This window comes from Coptis chinensis, unplaced genomic scaffold, assembly GCF_015680905.1.
Source record: "Coptis chinensis isolate HL-2020 unplaced genomic scaffold, ASM1568090v1 utg1487_pilon_pilon, whole genome shotgun sequence".
In the NCBI taxonomy this organism is placed as follows: domain Eukaryota; kingdom Viridiplantae; phylum Streptophyta; class Magnoliopsida; order Ranunculales; family Ranunculaceae; genus Coptis; species Coptis chinensis.
Window position 1 is genome coordinate 35,701 of NW_028238105.1, and position 15,516 is coordinate 51,216.

Consider the following 15,516-nt stretch of genomic DNA (forward strand, 5'->3'; position numbering starts at 1 on the left):
AGGACAGAAGCTGGATACTGGATTTTCTGGAACTACTATACAGTGGGAAAACACATTTGGTTCTAGGTATTGAGAGCCAGGGGAATGTATAGGGGTGTTGCTCCATCTCCAGTGACACTCATTCCTCAATTGTCGAAAATTGAGAGCAAGACAGTAGTTTCATCCACCGTGTCTCAAAAACTACTTCAGCTTCCCAAGATGAAAGCTGTAGAGGTATCTCTTAAATAACTCATAGAACCTTTTTTTTTCTTATGCTTCGCTGATACTAATAACAAGAACTACCCGACCATCGGGATATGGTGCTGTCGTGGTTCTAGCCATGAATGGCTGGTTATGACGGACCAGAATTATAGAGATGTTCGATTATTTAACCCGTTTTTGGTTGTCAATAATGAGATTAAGCTCCCTAAATTTAAACTTGATACGACTTGCCTATACAAAGTTGTTTTCTCTCCCAACCCTGCATCAAATGCCAATTGTGTACTTATGGCTGTTTATGGTCGTTGTAGTAGATTGAGATAAAACTATAGAAAGAACTGAATCTATTTTTCATTTCTTGAATTGTTCATTGTACAATTAGTACCTATTTATACTTGTAGATTATAATGTTAGTTCTGAACTCGATTTGCACATGATTTGTTATAAAGAAAAAACTGAAGTTAGTTATTCTATTCTGAGTCACCACCGTTGACGATCTTTAACTTCGATATCTTATTTCCCCTTTCAAAATTTGAAGGAGAGGAGCGGTAAAGCTTGGATATCAAGTATTGAAAACGCTGTGATGACAGACCTTTAGTAAACAAGTCTGCAATTTGATCCTTGGTGCATAAGTACTGAAGTTCAACTGTTTTATTGACAACTAGCTCTCTGACATAATGGTAATCGATTTCAATATGTTTTGTACGAGCATGGAAAACAGGATTCTTGGCCAAGGAAATAGCACTGAGATTATCGCAATGAATGAATGGTACTTTCAACAAAGGTATATGCATATCTCTGAAGAGTACACGAATCCAATAAACTTCAGCAGCAGTATGTGCCAAAGACCTATACTCGGCCTCTGTAGAAGATCTAGCAACTGTGTGTTGTTTCTTTGCTGTCCAGGAGATCAAATTATTGCCTAAAAATACACAAAATCCAGTTATGGATCTTCTATCCATAGACAACCAGACCAGTCCGCATCTGTAAAAGCTTGAATATGTAACTCTCCTTTCTTGAACCAAATGCCATAATCAATTGTACCTTTTAAGTATCTTAATATTCTCTTTACTTCTGACAAATGTGTAGTTCTTGGAGAGTGCATGAATTGGCAGACCATGTTAACAGCAAAAGAAATATCTGGTCTAGTCCAAGTAAGATATTGTAAAGCTCCTACCAATGATCTGTAAGAAGTAGGATCAGCTAGAAGTTCACCTGTATGGTTATCCAATCTGCAAGTGGTGGAGATTGGAGTTGGATAAGGCTTGGCATTGACCATATTTGACTTTTGCAGAAGATCATAGACATACTTTGTTTGAGAAAGAAAAATTCCACTTGAGTTCCTTTGAACTTCTAATCCCAGAAAGTAATGAAGTGAACCCAAGTCTTTGATTGCAAAACATGAACTGAGTTGACTGATTGTATCATGAACATTCTGAATAGAACTTCCTGTAATCAAGATATCATCCACATATACAAGAATATATGTGATGAAGGAGTCTTCCTTGTGAATGAATAATGAATGGTCTGCCTCAGAAGTATGAAAACCAATGCCTAATAGGGCCTGAAACAATTCTTCATACCAGGCACGAGGAGCCCATTTAAGACCATATAAGGACTTAAGTAATTTACAAACATAAGTAGGTTTCATAGTATCAACAAATCCTCTTGGCTGATTCATATATACATCTTCCTTCAAGTGACCATGGAGGAAAGCATTAGATACATCTAATTGTCGAATATCCCAGTTGAAATGAACTGCAAGAGAAATCAGGAGTCTGATAGTTGTTGGTTTTGCCACTGGACAGAAAGTTTCATCAAAATCTATACCACTCTTTTTGATGATAGCCTTTAGCAACTAGTCGAGCTTTATATTTGTCAATGGAGCCATCTGACTTCTGTTTTAATCTAAAAACCCATTTGTTGTCCAGAACATTTTGAGATGAAGATGGAGGTACTAAAATCCATGTTTCTGTCTTAAGTAGTGCATTGAATTCAGATACCATGGCAGCTCTCCAGTCTGGATCTTTAACAGCTTGTGTAAAGCAAGTAGGAGTGGGAGGTAGTTGAGATAAAGAAGCATGCAGAGCATGTGGTAAAGGGTGTCTATTTACGTTAAAGCTTTTAGGCTTGAAAATGCCATTTTTAGACCTTGTTTGCATTGAATGAGGTTTGGAAGAAATTTCAGAAGGAATGGAAGATTCAATATGCATTTCTGAAGATGTTTGAGGTAAAGGAATGACTGAGTCAATATGCATTTCTGAAGATGTTGGAGGTAAAGTGAAATCAGACGTAGAATAAGATGGAGAAGACTTTTGAAAATGTGAAATGAATTGAGAAATAGACAAGACAGTATTAGAATCTGAATGTTCTTGGAAAGGAAAATTTGCCTCATTGAAAATAACATGACGTGAGATATAAACTCTACCTGTGTTTACATCAAGACATCTATATCCTTTGTGATTAAGAGAGTATCCAAGAAAAACACATGCCTTGGATCTTAACTCAAGCTTGTTTGAAACATATGGTCTTAACCAAGGAAAACATTGACAACCATAAGTTTTTAACATAGAGTAATCAGGAGTTTGTTTATTGAGTTTTTCCCAAGGTGAAATATGATTCAAAGAAGGAGATGGAAGTCGGTTAATTAGATAAACAGATGTTGAAAAAATTTCTACCCAATAATTTGAAGGAATGCATGATTGAGCTATAAGAGTCCGAGACATGTCAAGTATATGTCTATGTTTCCGTTCCACAACACCATTACGTTTGTGTGTGTGGACAGTAAACCGATGTTTGATACCTGAAGTGTATAAGAAATCTTCAAAACTATTACTAGTGAACTCACCACCATTATCGGACCTAACACATTTTATTTTCAAATTAAGAAAATTTTCTATAAAAGACTTGAAATTATGAAAGACTTTATCAAAATCGACTTGAATACAAGAGGAAAGAACCAAGTATATCTAGTATAATCATCTACTAGAGTTGCAAAGAACTTGAATCCTTTAAAAGAAGCAATGGGAGAAGGACCCCAAAGATCCACATGTATAATTTGCAAGGGTGCAGTAGTTTTACATGTAGAATTATTAAAAGGAAGCTTTGTACTTTTGCCTAAAGCACAAGCATTACAAAAAGGAAGCTTTGATGAAGATTCTACTTGAATGCTTTTTCTTGAATAAGCTTGTGAAGGATTGTAGTGCTGGATGGCCAAGTCTCATATGCCAAGTAGTGATGAAGCCTTATTGGTAAAGAATGCATGATGTTGTCTTTGAATGAGATTTGAAATGAATGGGATAAAGACCATTTTCAGTTGGCCCTTGGAAAAGCATCTTCCCGATGCAATGTCCTTGACAAAGAAAGAAGTGGGAGTGAAAATGAGTACACAATAATTATCATTTACAAACTTGTGGACACTTAAGAGATTATGTGTAATTGTGGGAACATGCGATATCATTCATTTTAAATTGATGTGAAGAATGATAAGTCTGGAATAAAGAAGAACCTGAATTTTGTATAGGTAGTCCTTGACCATTTCCTACCATGACCTTATCTTTTCCTTTGTAATCATTATGAAGAGAAAGATTGGCCGATCTGGTGTAATATGATTTGATGCCCCATTAATGCATACCAAGAGGAATCATCGGTGTATAAGAATCATGTTGTATAGGTTCATTCTGTGAATCTGAGTTGATCCGATTGTTGGTGTCACTAAAACTTGCCAACATAGCTAGTTTTGCGGTGGTATCCTTCCAACATAGCTATGATTCATTCGATTGTGACAATCAATGGCCACATGACCAAATTTGTTCTGATTTGACATTGAGGTCGTGTGCCATTTGAGTTAGAACCATTTGAGCCGAAGCATTGTTGGAACCGAATTCTCGGTGATATCCATTGGTATATGAATTTCCTCGTCCCACTATGATTATTGCCTCTACCATTTCCTCTATAATAGCCTCTGCCATTTCCTCTCTGATATCCTCTGCCAGAACCTCTGTTATTCCCAGAAGAACCTCTATTTGAGTTATTATAATAACTCATTGCTGTAAATGCTTGATGTATCTGCTCAGAATTCAAAGTACCCTTGCTGTCTTCAATTGTCAGTTCTTCACTGAGAATGAGACCATGTAATTCATCTAACATGACTGGATCATTGTTTGACCTTGTACGAATTGAAGTTGCAAAGGGTTTGTATTCATTAGGCAATCCACTTAAAATCTTAAAGATTATATCACCCTCACTCATAGGTTCACCAGCAGCAGCAAGATTATCGGGTATCATTTTAATCAGTTGAAGATACTCAGGCATAGAAGACGCTCCTTTCTTAAGACTTTGTAATCGAGTCTTAAGTTGGCTGGTGTGCGCTCTAGAGATTATAGACAACCGCTTTTCTAAAGTAAACCACAATTGTCTTGATGTAGGAATCCCAACAACATAAGGTAATAGATCCTCGATTTAGAGTAGCATTAATCCGATTAATAACATTTGATCGCGCGTTTCATCCATGATACATAAGCGGGATTAACAACAACCGTACCATTATCGAGTTAATAAACTTTTGAGGACCGCAGATCCGCACCTTCAATTAAGCCATTGAGATCATAAGTATAAAGAACAGAATAAAAGAGACCTCCACATCGATAGTTCTCTCGTTTCAACTTGATTGGTACCATGTTAGAAATATTCTCAAATGAATAAGAAGTGTTACGTGGTGGTGCGACCATTGGAAGATTGATTGAACTCATAACTTGATTTGGAGTATTAAAGTCTTGAGTTGGTATTGAAAACCTCTCGTGAATCTTGATTCAAAGAACTCAAAAACCGTGATTCAACAAAGCCAACCCGTGATTCGAAAGCAAGAAATCCTTGATTGAAAGATCTTAAGCCTTGATTCCCGGTATTAAAACCATGAGTTTGAATATTGAGACCTTGATTAGGTAGATTGAATCCATGATTCTCAAGACTAAAACCTTGATTAGGAAGATTGAAATCATCGTAACTCGATTTGGCCTAATTGATCGATTTGCGAGATCATTAGAAGAGTTGTTCACTGGATTTAGAGCATCAGTGGAAGAGTTTACACGATTTGAGTTGATGACATTGATGTTGTCATCAATTGGTATTGAGTTTAGATTGTTTGTTGTTGTTGGAAGGATGGTTTCAGCAAGATTTACTGCTGAGAAATTAGGATTTGAAGGTTGCTGAACTTGATTTGTTCTAGCCATGACTTCTATTTGATTAAGAAGATAGATTTGAAGAAAATAGGATTGAGCTCAAATGAACATTAATGGAGATCAACACCGTTTGGTGATTTTGGCTCTGATACCAAGATAAAACTATAGAAAGAACTGAATCTATTTTTCATTTCTTGAATTGTTCATTGTACAATTAGTACCTATTTATACTTGTAGATTATAATGTTAGTTACAGAACTGATTTGCACATGATTTGTTATAACAGAAAAACTGAAGTTAGTTATTCTACTGCTGAGTCACCACTGTTGACGTATCTTTAACTTCTGATATCTTATTTGATTGGCCTTCTTTATGGCTGGAGACACGACTTGGACTCACCTTCGTGATTGGATTTTGTAAAGGATGAAAGTCGACGAGTCAAAACTTGCTCTTTTGGTTTCCTTATCCATAGACACTTAAATATTAATATTGATTTTGTATATTATCATAAACCTCAACTCCGTCAAAACAAGTGTGCGTCCTTACAAATCCAATCACTTTCTTGATTTTGATTCATCGACGGACACACACTAATTCAGCTATAAAACCTCACACCTGGTGGATGAATTGATATTAATTCGACATTCTAAATAATAGAAAAGAAAGAAAGAGAGACAATGGGTACTACTGAAAAGACAATCCCTCTTCTCACACCTTACAAGATGGGCAAGTTCCAATTATCTCACAGGTATGATTATGCTGTTTTGGTCTCTCTTATACACAACATATTTTTCATAGGCTGGAAATTAGATGCTAAGAAATGTTAGTTGATCTTTTTTATGTTGCTATAGAGTTGTTTTGGCACCAATGGGTAGACAAAGATCTTACAGAAATGTCCCTCAACCGCATGCAATTTTGTATTACTCTCAACGAACCAGCAAAGGAGGATTTCTTATAACTGAAGCCACTGTGGTTTCTGATACTGCTCAAAGGTAATAACTTTACCATCTACTAACGCCTCTGTTACCATTTTCTATCAAACGTTATATACCTCAATTCAAATCGATTTCACTAAAGATCTCCGTTTCGTAACTTATTGGTCATGAATCCAGCTTCGCATCAATTTCAAATTCCTCACAAACTATCAGTATGTTTGTAGCAGCTTCCCCTAAGGCTAGATTCCATTCGATGAGGATATATTTGGTGCAGTCATCTGGAGATTTGTTGCAAGTCAGAAGGATATTGGACAATAAGGGCTCAACTTACTTCACTGCTGAGTTTGAAATATTCAAACTAGACTCGATGGCCTTTAAGTAGGATGAAGTGAAGAGTCTTTGCGAACGACCATTGTTTTGGGCGATAATTCTTCAATATGTCTATCTCCATCAGTCTTCCCTGGGTGCAAGACAATTGCATATACTTCACAGATGATTATTTTGAAGTTGTGTGTATGTTTTGGTATACATGCATTTTGGCATTTTGGTAATTGGAAACAAAACAAATTACAGAGATTAATATAGTAATTGAGTTGTATATACTATATAGTAATCGTGTTGTTGCCTCTGAAGCATCGTTGTACAGGTGACAAGAAATGAAAAGAACCCGTGAAGCAGTCATCGCTTTTGTGGCAACATTTGTATGTAAACAAAAACTTGCAGACGGCAGTATTCAAAAATCTAATATCGATCCTAATAGAATACTAAAAGCCATTCAATAGTTGTTTATCGAAGAAGAAGAAGAAAAAAAAAACCATTCAATAGCAGGGTGATTAATTTTTAGCGTTCTGGCGCGAGGGCATTGCGCAAACAGTACTACACAGCATCAGTTTCTCCTTTAATGACTTTTTTTAGATTCAGCCCGCAGGTATCACATTTCCAAGTTGTTAATATAAGTGTATTAACTTATTTTTTCACTTTGTACCCTTAAAGTTGCCCATGGATGATGTGATCAGAAATTTCACAAACCCAGAGATTCTGATAGAGCACAAGACCAACCAGCTTTTCATAGGCATATAATTGGGTAAGTGCAGTCCAAGAAGACCAAATTCTTAAAAGCTAAGAAAGCCAGGCTGGAATGTTGTACCATGTGCACCCCCTATGATAAGGCTCCTTTTAGAATAAGCTAAAGCAGTTCACCTCCACCTGCTGTTGCTAATAGAAGCAAATATCTTCAGACCTCAAATCACAAGGCCTGTAGCAGTTTTGCCCTCAGTTGCTAAGAAGCAAACATCTTTCGTATTAGGGGTGGTCTGACAGATTTTAGTTCTGAACTTCTGTAATTTTAGTTTTGAAAATTCTTTTGTGTAATTTATCACATGGTAAGACCGTTCAGATTGAATGTGAAATGGAACTTCTGATCAAGTATGATATTGGTAGAAGACATTGGTAGACACTCCATATTTTAGTTCTGACTTATATCAGAACAATAGAGTAGTCTAACAAATATTTTAGTTCTGACATATGTTAGTTCTGAAGCTAAAGGAATTACCAATGGAAGTAACAAGCACAACTTCTTGAATTTATGCATGAATAAAAACTACATAATCACTAACTAATCAGGATGGTAAACATGGTTTGAAAGTCATCCAGCAAGATAGAGCATTCCTAATGGCTGCAGTCTGCACTAATAGCATTTTCTAATAAGAGAAATCTGATTCGATTGGAACAAATTCGATCAGCAACAATTTTATCTCCAAACTAATAAAATTGATAAATCAAACTAGTAGTCAAACTTAAAAATGAGTAGAAGTGATCTCATTTGAGACAATAATACTACTACAAGTGATCTCATTTGAGTCTATAGTAGATCCTTAAATGACTTTCTATATTCCTCACATGCTCTGGCTTGCACTCTCTCCACGTGGGTGAGCTTAACAGAAAACATGGGAAAGAATGTGAAGGTCATAATTCAAAGTGTTTGCCAAGGATACCAATAGTCTGTGACAACATTCTCAAACAACGCCAAAAAACTTACTAACTGGAGCAATTACAGAATAACAAAATATCAACATAAGCTAGAAAATATTTAATCTGACTGAAACATCAGTATCAATATAAATTACAATTCAAAACGAAAAAAAAAACACTCATCCAAATACTAAAAAACTAACTTCAGCGTTCAACTTTCTTATCCATTTATGTGTTCGCAACAGCGACACATTTGTTTTCCCTATACATACTCTACCATTTTACTCCGAACGCAGGTTAACTACCAAACCTGTCAAATCAAACATAAAACATTCAATTCAACAAAAATAAAAATTACGAGAAAAACAAAAAAAACGAAAGATGATATAAAGGGAACAACCTCTTCATCAGATTCATCCAAATCAATATACTTCGTAAGAACTTCAACCAAATATTCCATACAGTTCAAGAAACTTAATCCTTCAAAGTTTTCCCTATAATACACGCATAAATTATCCGCTTCATTATTTAACCAGAACATCTTTATAGCATACGAACGAATACCAATACTTCACAAAACAATAAATTAAAAATTAAAATAATAATAATAATAAACATCAAATTAATAACATTATAAGTAAATAAATTACAAATAAAATTAAAACAAAAAAACAAAAAAAAACAAAAAAAACTTACTCATCTAATATGTTCCTCATCCTTAGAACCGACTGATGAGTTTCACTATTCGCGTAAACATTAGATTCACCACGGTGTATACAACACCTCTTCTGCTTGATTTTTTTCATGAGATATTCAAAAAAACCAAAAACAGTCATACACTCATAATTATATCGAGCATGCGATTTGGCAGACCATTTGTCTTTTGGAGAACAAAAAAAATTACGAAATTTACAAGAACAATCACTACAAAACATTAAAAAAAAAAAAAAAAAAATTAGTAATCATAACAAATATAAACATGTAAACATAAAACAAAAATAACTCAACTTACACTTCCATTTCGAACAAATTGCAAGAAAACCTGAAGAAAAAAATGGTACATTCAATATATCATGTATCAACATAAACACATACATTTAGTTTAGGATTTAGGAAAATGGTTTATGATGTTCATACATAAATATTCTGACACACATACAACTATGGGTTATCTAATGGGCTTTTTATGGGTTTTTTGAAAAATAAACAATGAGGTCCAAACAATTTAAAAAGTTCAACAAATTAATGGACTATATACACTATTCGTTTTTACTATAAACTACTGTGCAAATTTATACACACTTTATTAATCCTATTATACGGGCGAAAGATAATCGAGAAGAAAAAAATTCGATGACGATCGTAGACTTGGTGAGGTGGAAAGAAGGTGACGATGATACAACAAACACACGACACCACCGTACCGGGTCACTTTAAGAACTACGGAAAATATTAGCACTCGAGAGATTTGAGATGGACGAAGTGTATGAATTTGAAACGAAAGTCGAAGAAGATGAAGTAGTAATGGCGTACTCACAATTAAATTGTGGGAGTGCAATTCCGTTGAGCAAATAAATTGCGCAATTATTGGAGTGGTGGCAAATTGCACCGGGACAACTGCCAATTATTACTAGAAACTCCAGTGCAAGTTTATACATGAACAAAAACTTATTAATAAATAATATTCTGACCAAACACTTGCAAAGACGCAATCACATTTTTTCTTCATACTTTACAACTTCAATTTGATACACCTAAATAGTAGATAAATAATAGTTCAATTAATAATAAAAAAATCGTTCTAATTCGTTGATTAACGTTTTGAACTAAAAGTTCTTAATGTCTTTCATAAAATACATACATATTTAGAAAATTTATTCAACCATATTGATAAATAATAGTAGATAAATAATAAATAAATCGTTCTAATTCATTGATTCTTCTTCCATCACAACTTAACGTTTTGAACTAAAAGTTCTTAATGGATTTCATAAAATACATACATATTTAAAAAATTTATTCAACCATATATTCATTTATCAAGGTAGCAGGCCCGACCATAGGTCGGGCTTAATGGCTAGTATAATCTTAAGATATAATTTCTTCGTCGTAGTTCGTACATGCAAATATCAATTCATATCTTCAAGAACTGGCTGCTAGGGCTGGACATGACAATGACGAGTATTAAATATTGTAACCAATTTTGAACCATAGATTATTTGGAAGGGAAACATCATTGCAACTAAACTATTTAGCAATTACAATAAGATGACTTTGTTTGGTCGAGTTCTGGATGGAAGGGTGAATCTGAGCACAATCAAATCAACACTTGAAAAAGCATGGTACCCTTTTAAGATAGAAGACATGGTTTTTAATAAAGGTGAAATATTTCAAATTAGGATGGAGTCTCATGAACGGGTGGCTGCACTTATGTTGGGGCAGCCTTGGATTGTAGCTCAGCACATTTTTCAGATCATTCCATGGATGGAATTTTATGAAACTAAGGAGTTGAATTTCTCAAAGTTTTATGTGTGGATGCATTTAAATAACTATCCTGATGTTTATTTGGATAAGGAGATTATTGAGGGCAACCTAGTTGAATCTGGTTATTTTGACATGTCTAATCTAAAATTTTTGGAGATTTATCCTAAGACTGAAATACAACCTAGTTGTGTGCGAGTTAAAGTGTTGCTTAATGTTCAGATTCCTCCAGGCTTTCTTCTACCGGATTCCATTAATGGGGTTGACTGGATTTCTTTTGTCTTTGAGTATCTGCCAGTTTTCTGCTTTAAGTGTGGCTTTATAGGGCATCATTTCGCAGCTTGTAATGTAACAGAAGAAGGTCATGGGAATGAAGTTAGAGTTTCACCAGGAGGACAACGGTTTCAGTTTTACTCGTCCAAAACTCGGGTTGTTCCAAAACCTATTAGAGACCGCTTTGTATTTGGGTTCTCTCTATTGTTTGGTACTGATCTTAACCAACCACTTCTTCCTCTGATTACAAATGTGGGTGATTCTTCTGTGAATTCGAAGCTAATGAATACAAATGCTGAACCAACAAAAAGACCCTTGATCATTGATATTTCATCATCTCAACTGAATGCTACTGTTGGTCCAAGCAATGACCATGAATGGCAAACTGCACAAGATCAGTTACCTCTAACTGTGGAAGCGCACAACCCTGGACAGATGGGGTTTTCAAACTCAAATGGCTTTCCAGAATTTTCATCCCTTGACTGAACTGGAATGCCCGCCAGGATTCGCCCAGATTTCTAGTGATCCTAAGAATCTCCACTTTATTGATTTGTCGCAGTTACAAGATCATACTTGTTTCGACCCCCACCTATGTGGCAAACGTCCATTGGTAGGAGTTTCCACTTTATTCGTTTAATCAACAGAGCTAAAGCCCAATTTGCAATACCATGGATCAATGTACATGCCTATTAACTCATGTGTCTAAGGCTGAACCTTAGTCACATGACTTGTCACTGATGTACGTTAATTTATGTCCAGATTCGTTTATTATCAAAGAGATAATTATCAATTGAGAATTATATTCAATCGCAGTCACTTAAGATACAAGAATACTTGAGCTACAATGACACTCTACTCTACCTATATAAATACAAAACTATTTTTCATACAGAACTACGTTCTTGTGACTTGATCACATCGATAATTTGGGTACGTAGGCAACCGAAAGGTACAGTCTCATCATTCATTCAATCACCATCACTTTTCTCACTACTCTTCTACGTTATTCACCTCTTCCATCATCACTTAGTGTTCTGATCATATTTGGTCGAAACAATACTGTCCAGGAGGAGATGTACTCTTTTTAAAGGCAGGAAATATCGCAAGGAGTAGCAGGCAAAGAATTGATGAAACAAGACAAGGAAAAGTTCAATGAAATGGTGGAAAGTTTCTTTGCGGAAGATCGAAAGGCTAGACGAAAAACTCCTGTTCATGATGACCATGAGGTGGCTACTGTTCATCCTAACATACTACAGAAGACTTCAGCTGGAAAAGGAAAAAAAAAATCAGTCGGTTAAGGGTTCTGGCCGTAAGCAAACCCCAAGGAATCCATGAGTCTGTTATCTTGGAATTGTTGAGGGAGTGGCCAACCTTCGATGATGGAGGAGATGAAAAAGAAAATCAAGGATGTTAGGCCTATATTTATGTTTGTTATGGAAACTAAGTGTTCTGTAAATAAAAGAGTCAGTTTAATTAAAAGATTAGGGGATTTTGAGTCTTTTGTAGTACCAAGCCACGGTTTGTCTGGTGGCTTGTGGATCTTTTGGGACAGAAGTGTGGTGGTCGAAGTTATTATGTTCGAGTCCTGGTTCATTCACTGTAAACTCTCTGTAAAAGTGAATGGAGTAAACGAATGTTTCCTTTTGTCCTGTGTCTATGGCAACTCAAAGTCTTTCATTCGGAGATTACAGTGGCCTGTTCTTGCTATGTTTAAACCGACAAATGATGAATCATGGTTGCTCATGGGAGATTTTAATGAAATAACATGTCCAGAAGAAAAGTGTGGGGGAAAACATTTTAATTATTCCAAAGTTAGGACTTTCTTGGATATGATTGATGATTGTGAGTTGTTGGATTTGGGGTTTGTTGGCAGTATTTACACTTGGACGAATAGGCAGAATGGTCGTCACAGAATTTGGGAATGAATTGATAGAATGATGGCAAATGAAGTTTGGCGTTCAAGATTCTTTTATTGTAGAGTTCTGCATGAGTTGGCCACCAGTTCTGATCATAAATTCTTGATTTTAAAGTTGATTCAAGACAGGGTAAATGTCCGACGACCTTTTAGATTTGAAATAATGTGGGCGCAACATGGAGGATGTGAGGAGCAAATACAAGATGCTTTTCAGCATGAGTTGCGTGGTTCTCCTTCTTTTGTTTTATGTAAGAAGCTTCAAAACTGCCAGAAAAACTTAAGATGGTGTAATAAACATGTGTTTGGTGAGGTTGAACATAAGTTGGAGGTTGTCAAACAGAGACTGAGTGAGATTCAAAGTTTAATAGAGAATGCAACCGCGATGTAAGAGTTATTTCGTACGTAAATGACTTGATACTGGAACATAATGATATCCTTGTGCAGCAAGCAAATCATTAGGGGCAGAAAGCTTGTCTAGATTGGTTCCAATTTAGAGAGCAGAATACTCGATTCTACCATAATATGGTAAACTGTCGAAGAGAAAGAAATTATATACACTCAATCAGAGATCGAAATGGTGGAATTTTAACTAAAATGAGACAAATTGGTGATAGGCTCATGGAATTTTTTGAGGATACAATGACTACTTCGGAACCTGATCTTATGTCGCAGATTTTCAATGTTCAAGCGCTAAGTTTTGATGAAGGTGAAAAATTAAGATTGTTAAGGGGAGTTGATAATGATGAGATTGTGGCTACTTTGGAGCATATGAAGCCCTTTAAATCTCCAGGACCAGATGGTTATCAGGCCTTCTTTTTTCAGCATTTCTGGCATTTGGTGGGTGATCAAGTATGTGCGACAGTCAAGTCTTTTTTCCTTTATGGTTCTTTCTCCCTACAGCTCAATCATTCCTTCATTGCCTTAATTACTCCCGAAAAATTTTCGACCAATCAGTTTGACTAATGTTGTTTATAAAATTATCTCGAAGATTATTGTAAACAAATTGAGGCCTATCATTCAGAGACTTATTGGTCCTTTTCAGACTGCCTTTTTACCCAAGAGAAGTATTCATGACAATGTTTTGCTTGCAAATGAGTTTTATCACGAGATAAGAGGACATGGGAATAGGAAAGCAAAATATTTTGCTTTAAAGATTGATATGCAGAAAGCTTATGATAAAATCGAATGGAGTTTTCTAAGATTGATGCTTACTAAGTTTGAGTTTCCTGTTGACTGAATTAACAAGATAATGTTTTGTGTTCAGAATGTTTCTTACTCGGTGCTACTAAATGGTGTTGCACATGGTTTCTTTAAGCCTTCGAGAGGGTTAAGACAGGGTGATCCCCTTTCTCCCTATCTTTTTATATTGTGTTCAAAGCTTTTATGATTGAATTTCTTGAAACTTAACAGAGAGGGTCTCATTCATGGTTGCAAATTGGGGAGATATTGTCAGCCAGTGTCTCATTTAATGTATGCCGATGATCTTTTAGTGCTGGGTAAGTGTGGATTGGATGAGCAGCATCAATTGAACAATCTGTTAAAGGAGTATTGCAGAGTGTCAGGCCAGACTATCAACAGAACCCAGTCTCAAATTATTCATCACCCAAAACTGCATCGGAAGTTTGTTTACTTTCTGCGAAGATGTTTCAAGATGCCTTCTACTGCATGCCGCTGTACTTGGGAGTACCTAATTTAACTGGGAAGGGTAGAGTTCGAAGTTCAGTCCTTTCTTGGAAAGATTTCAAAGAAAGCTTGGGATGGAAAGCAAATTGTTTATCTAAGGCAGCCACCACTTTGGTTAATTCAGGTTTATCTTCATCGCCAACTCATGCCATGTCATGTTCTATTTTACCTGCATTTATAGTGGATAGAATGGATATTATCGAAGATCTTTTCTATGTGGACATACACCATCAACAAGGAAGCTTCATTATTTCCTCACGATTAGCATGCATGTCAAAGAATAATGGAGGGTCAAGTATAAAGGAACTGCAATTACAAAATTATGTTTTACTGGCAAAGAAAGGATAGGATTTACTGAATCCAACATCATTATGGGCTCATCAAATGAAACAGAGGTACTTTCACAATTCTAGTTTTTTGAAGGCGGAAGTTAAACCTACTTCATCAGTAATGTGGAAAAGGATTTGCGAAACACGAAGCATTATTAATGCTGGATCGGTTTGGAAGCTTGGGATTGGTACTTCTATTAAGGCATGGGAAGAAAAATGGATTCCACATTCTGAAGATTTGCAGGAACTTAATGGGAAACCACCTGACTGTCCTTTTCACCTTGTTTCTGATTTCATTGACATGGATACCAATACCTGGGATTGGGATAGGTTGAATGAATTTTGGCCTGTAGAATATGTGGAGAGAATTGTTTCTATGCCTATTACACCAAATGAGGAGGATACTTTGATTTGGAAATGGGGGGGAAATGGAGAATATTCGGTGAAGTCTGCATACAATGGATGCATTCAGTTGATTAATGAAACAAATACAGCGGTTCAAGATAACAATATATACAAACATGTTTGGAAGATGAAAGTCTCGTTTAAAC

General features: G+C 35.7%; 3 protein-coding genes across 9 annotated transcripts; 2 read left to right on the forward strand and 1 right to left on the reverse strand.

Annotated features, from left to right (window-relative positions):
• The first annotated feature begins 70 nt into the window (after positions 1-70).
• On the forward strand, positions 71-7,738 carry LOC147473984 (12-oxophytodienoate reductase 1-like). 5 transcript variants are annotated; one of them, XM_086586796.1, is made up of 4 exons: positions 71-213; positions 6,036-6,126; positions 6,230-6,370; positions 6,491-7,738. In XM_086586796.1, the coding sequence occupies exons 2-4, from the start codon at positions 6,056-6,058 to the stop codon at positions 6,693-6,695; spliced, it is 417 nt and encodes a 138-aa protein (XP_086442922.1). In that variant the 5' UTR covers positions 71-213; positions 6,036-6,055; the 3' UTR covers positions 6,696-7,738. The 5 variants fall into 5 exon arrangements, 2 of the variants coding, with proteins under 2 accessions (XP_086442922.1, XP_086442924.1); XR_015210193.1 differs by lacking the exon at positions 71-213 and having other exon boundaries at positions 5,764-6,126; positions 6,491-7,241; positions 7,330-7,738; XM_086586798.1 differs by lacking the exon at positions 71-213 and having other exon boundaries at positions 5,764-6,126; positions 6,527-7,738.
• Positions 7,739-8,327: 589 nt separating this feature from the next.
• On the reverse strand, positions 8,328-9,446 carry LOC147473985 (uncharacterized). Of its 3 annotated transcripts, none has more exons than XM_086586800.1 (4): positions 9,297-9,446; positions 8,981-9,072; positions 8,685-8,853; positions 8,328-8,594 (listed from the first exon to the last, which is right to left on the reverse strand). In XM_086586800.1, the coding sequence occupies exons 1-4, from the start codon at positions 9,345-9,347 to the stop codon at positions 8,586-8,588; spliced, it is 321 nt and encodes a 106-aa protein (XP_086442926.1). In that variant the 5' UTR covers positions 9,348-9,446; the 3' UTR covers positions 8,328-8,585. The 3 variants fall into 3 exon arrangements, 2 of the variants coding, with proteins under 2 accessions (XP_086442926.1, XP_086442925.1); XR_015210196.1 differs by having other exon boundaries at positions 8,339-8,594; positions 8,685-8,778; positions 8,981-9,208; positions 9,297-9,358; XM_086586799.1 differs by having other exon boundaries at positions 8,340-8,594; positions 8,981-9,208; positions 9,297-9,358.
• A 4,101-nt stretch (positions 9,447-13,547) lies between these two features.
• On the forward strand, positions 13,548-14,984 carry LOC147473986 (uncharacterized). The gene is made up of 4 exons (XM_086586792.1): positions 13,548-13,802; positions 13,942-14,181; positions 14,364-14,423; positions 14,508-14,984. The coding sequence occupies exons 1-4, from the start codon at positions 13,548-13,550 to the stop codon at positions 14,982-14,984; spliced, it is 1,032 nt and encodes a 343-aa protein (XP_086442918.1).
• The last annotated feature ends 532 nt before the right edge of the window (positions 14,985-15,516 follow it).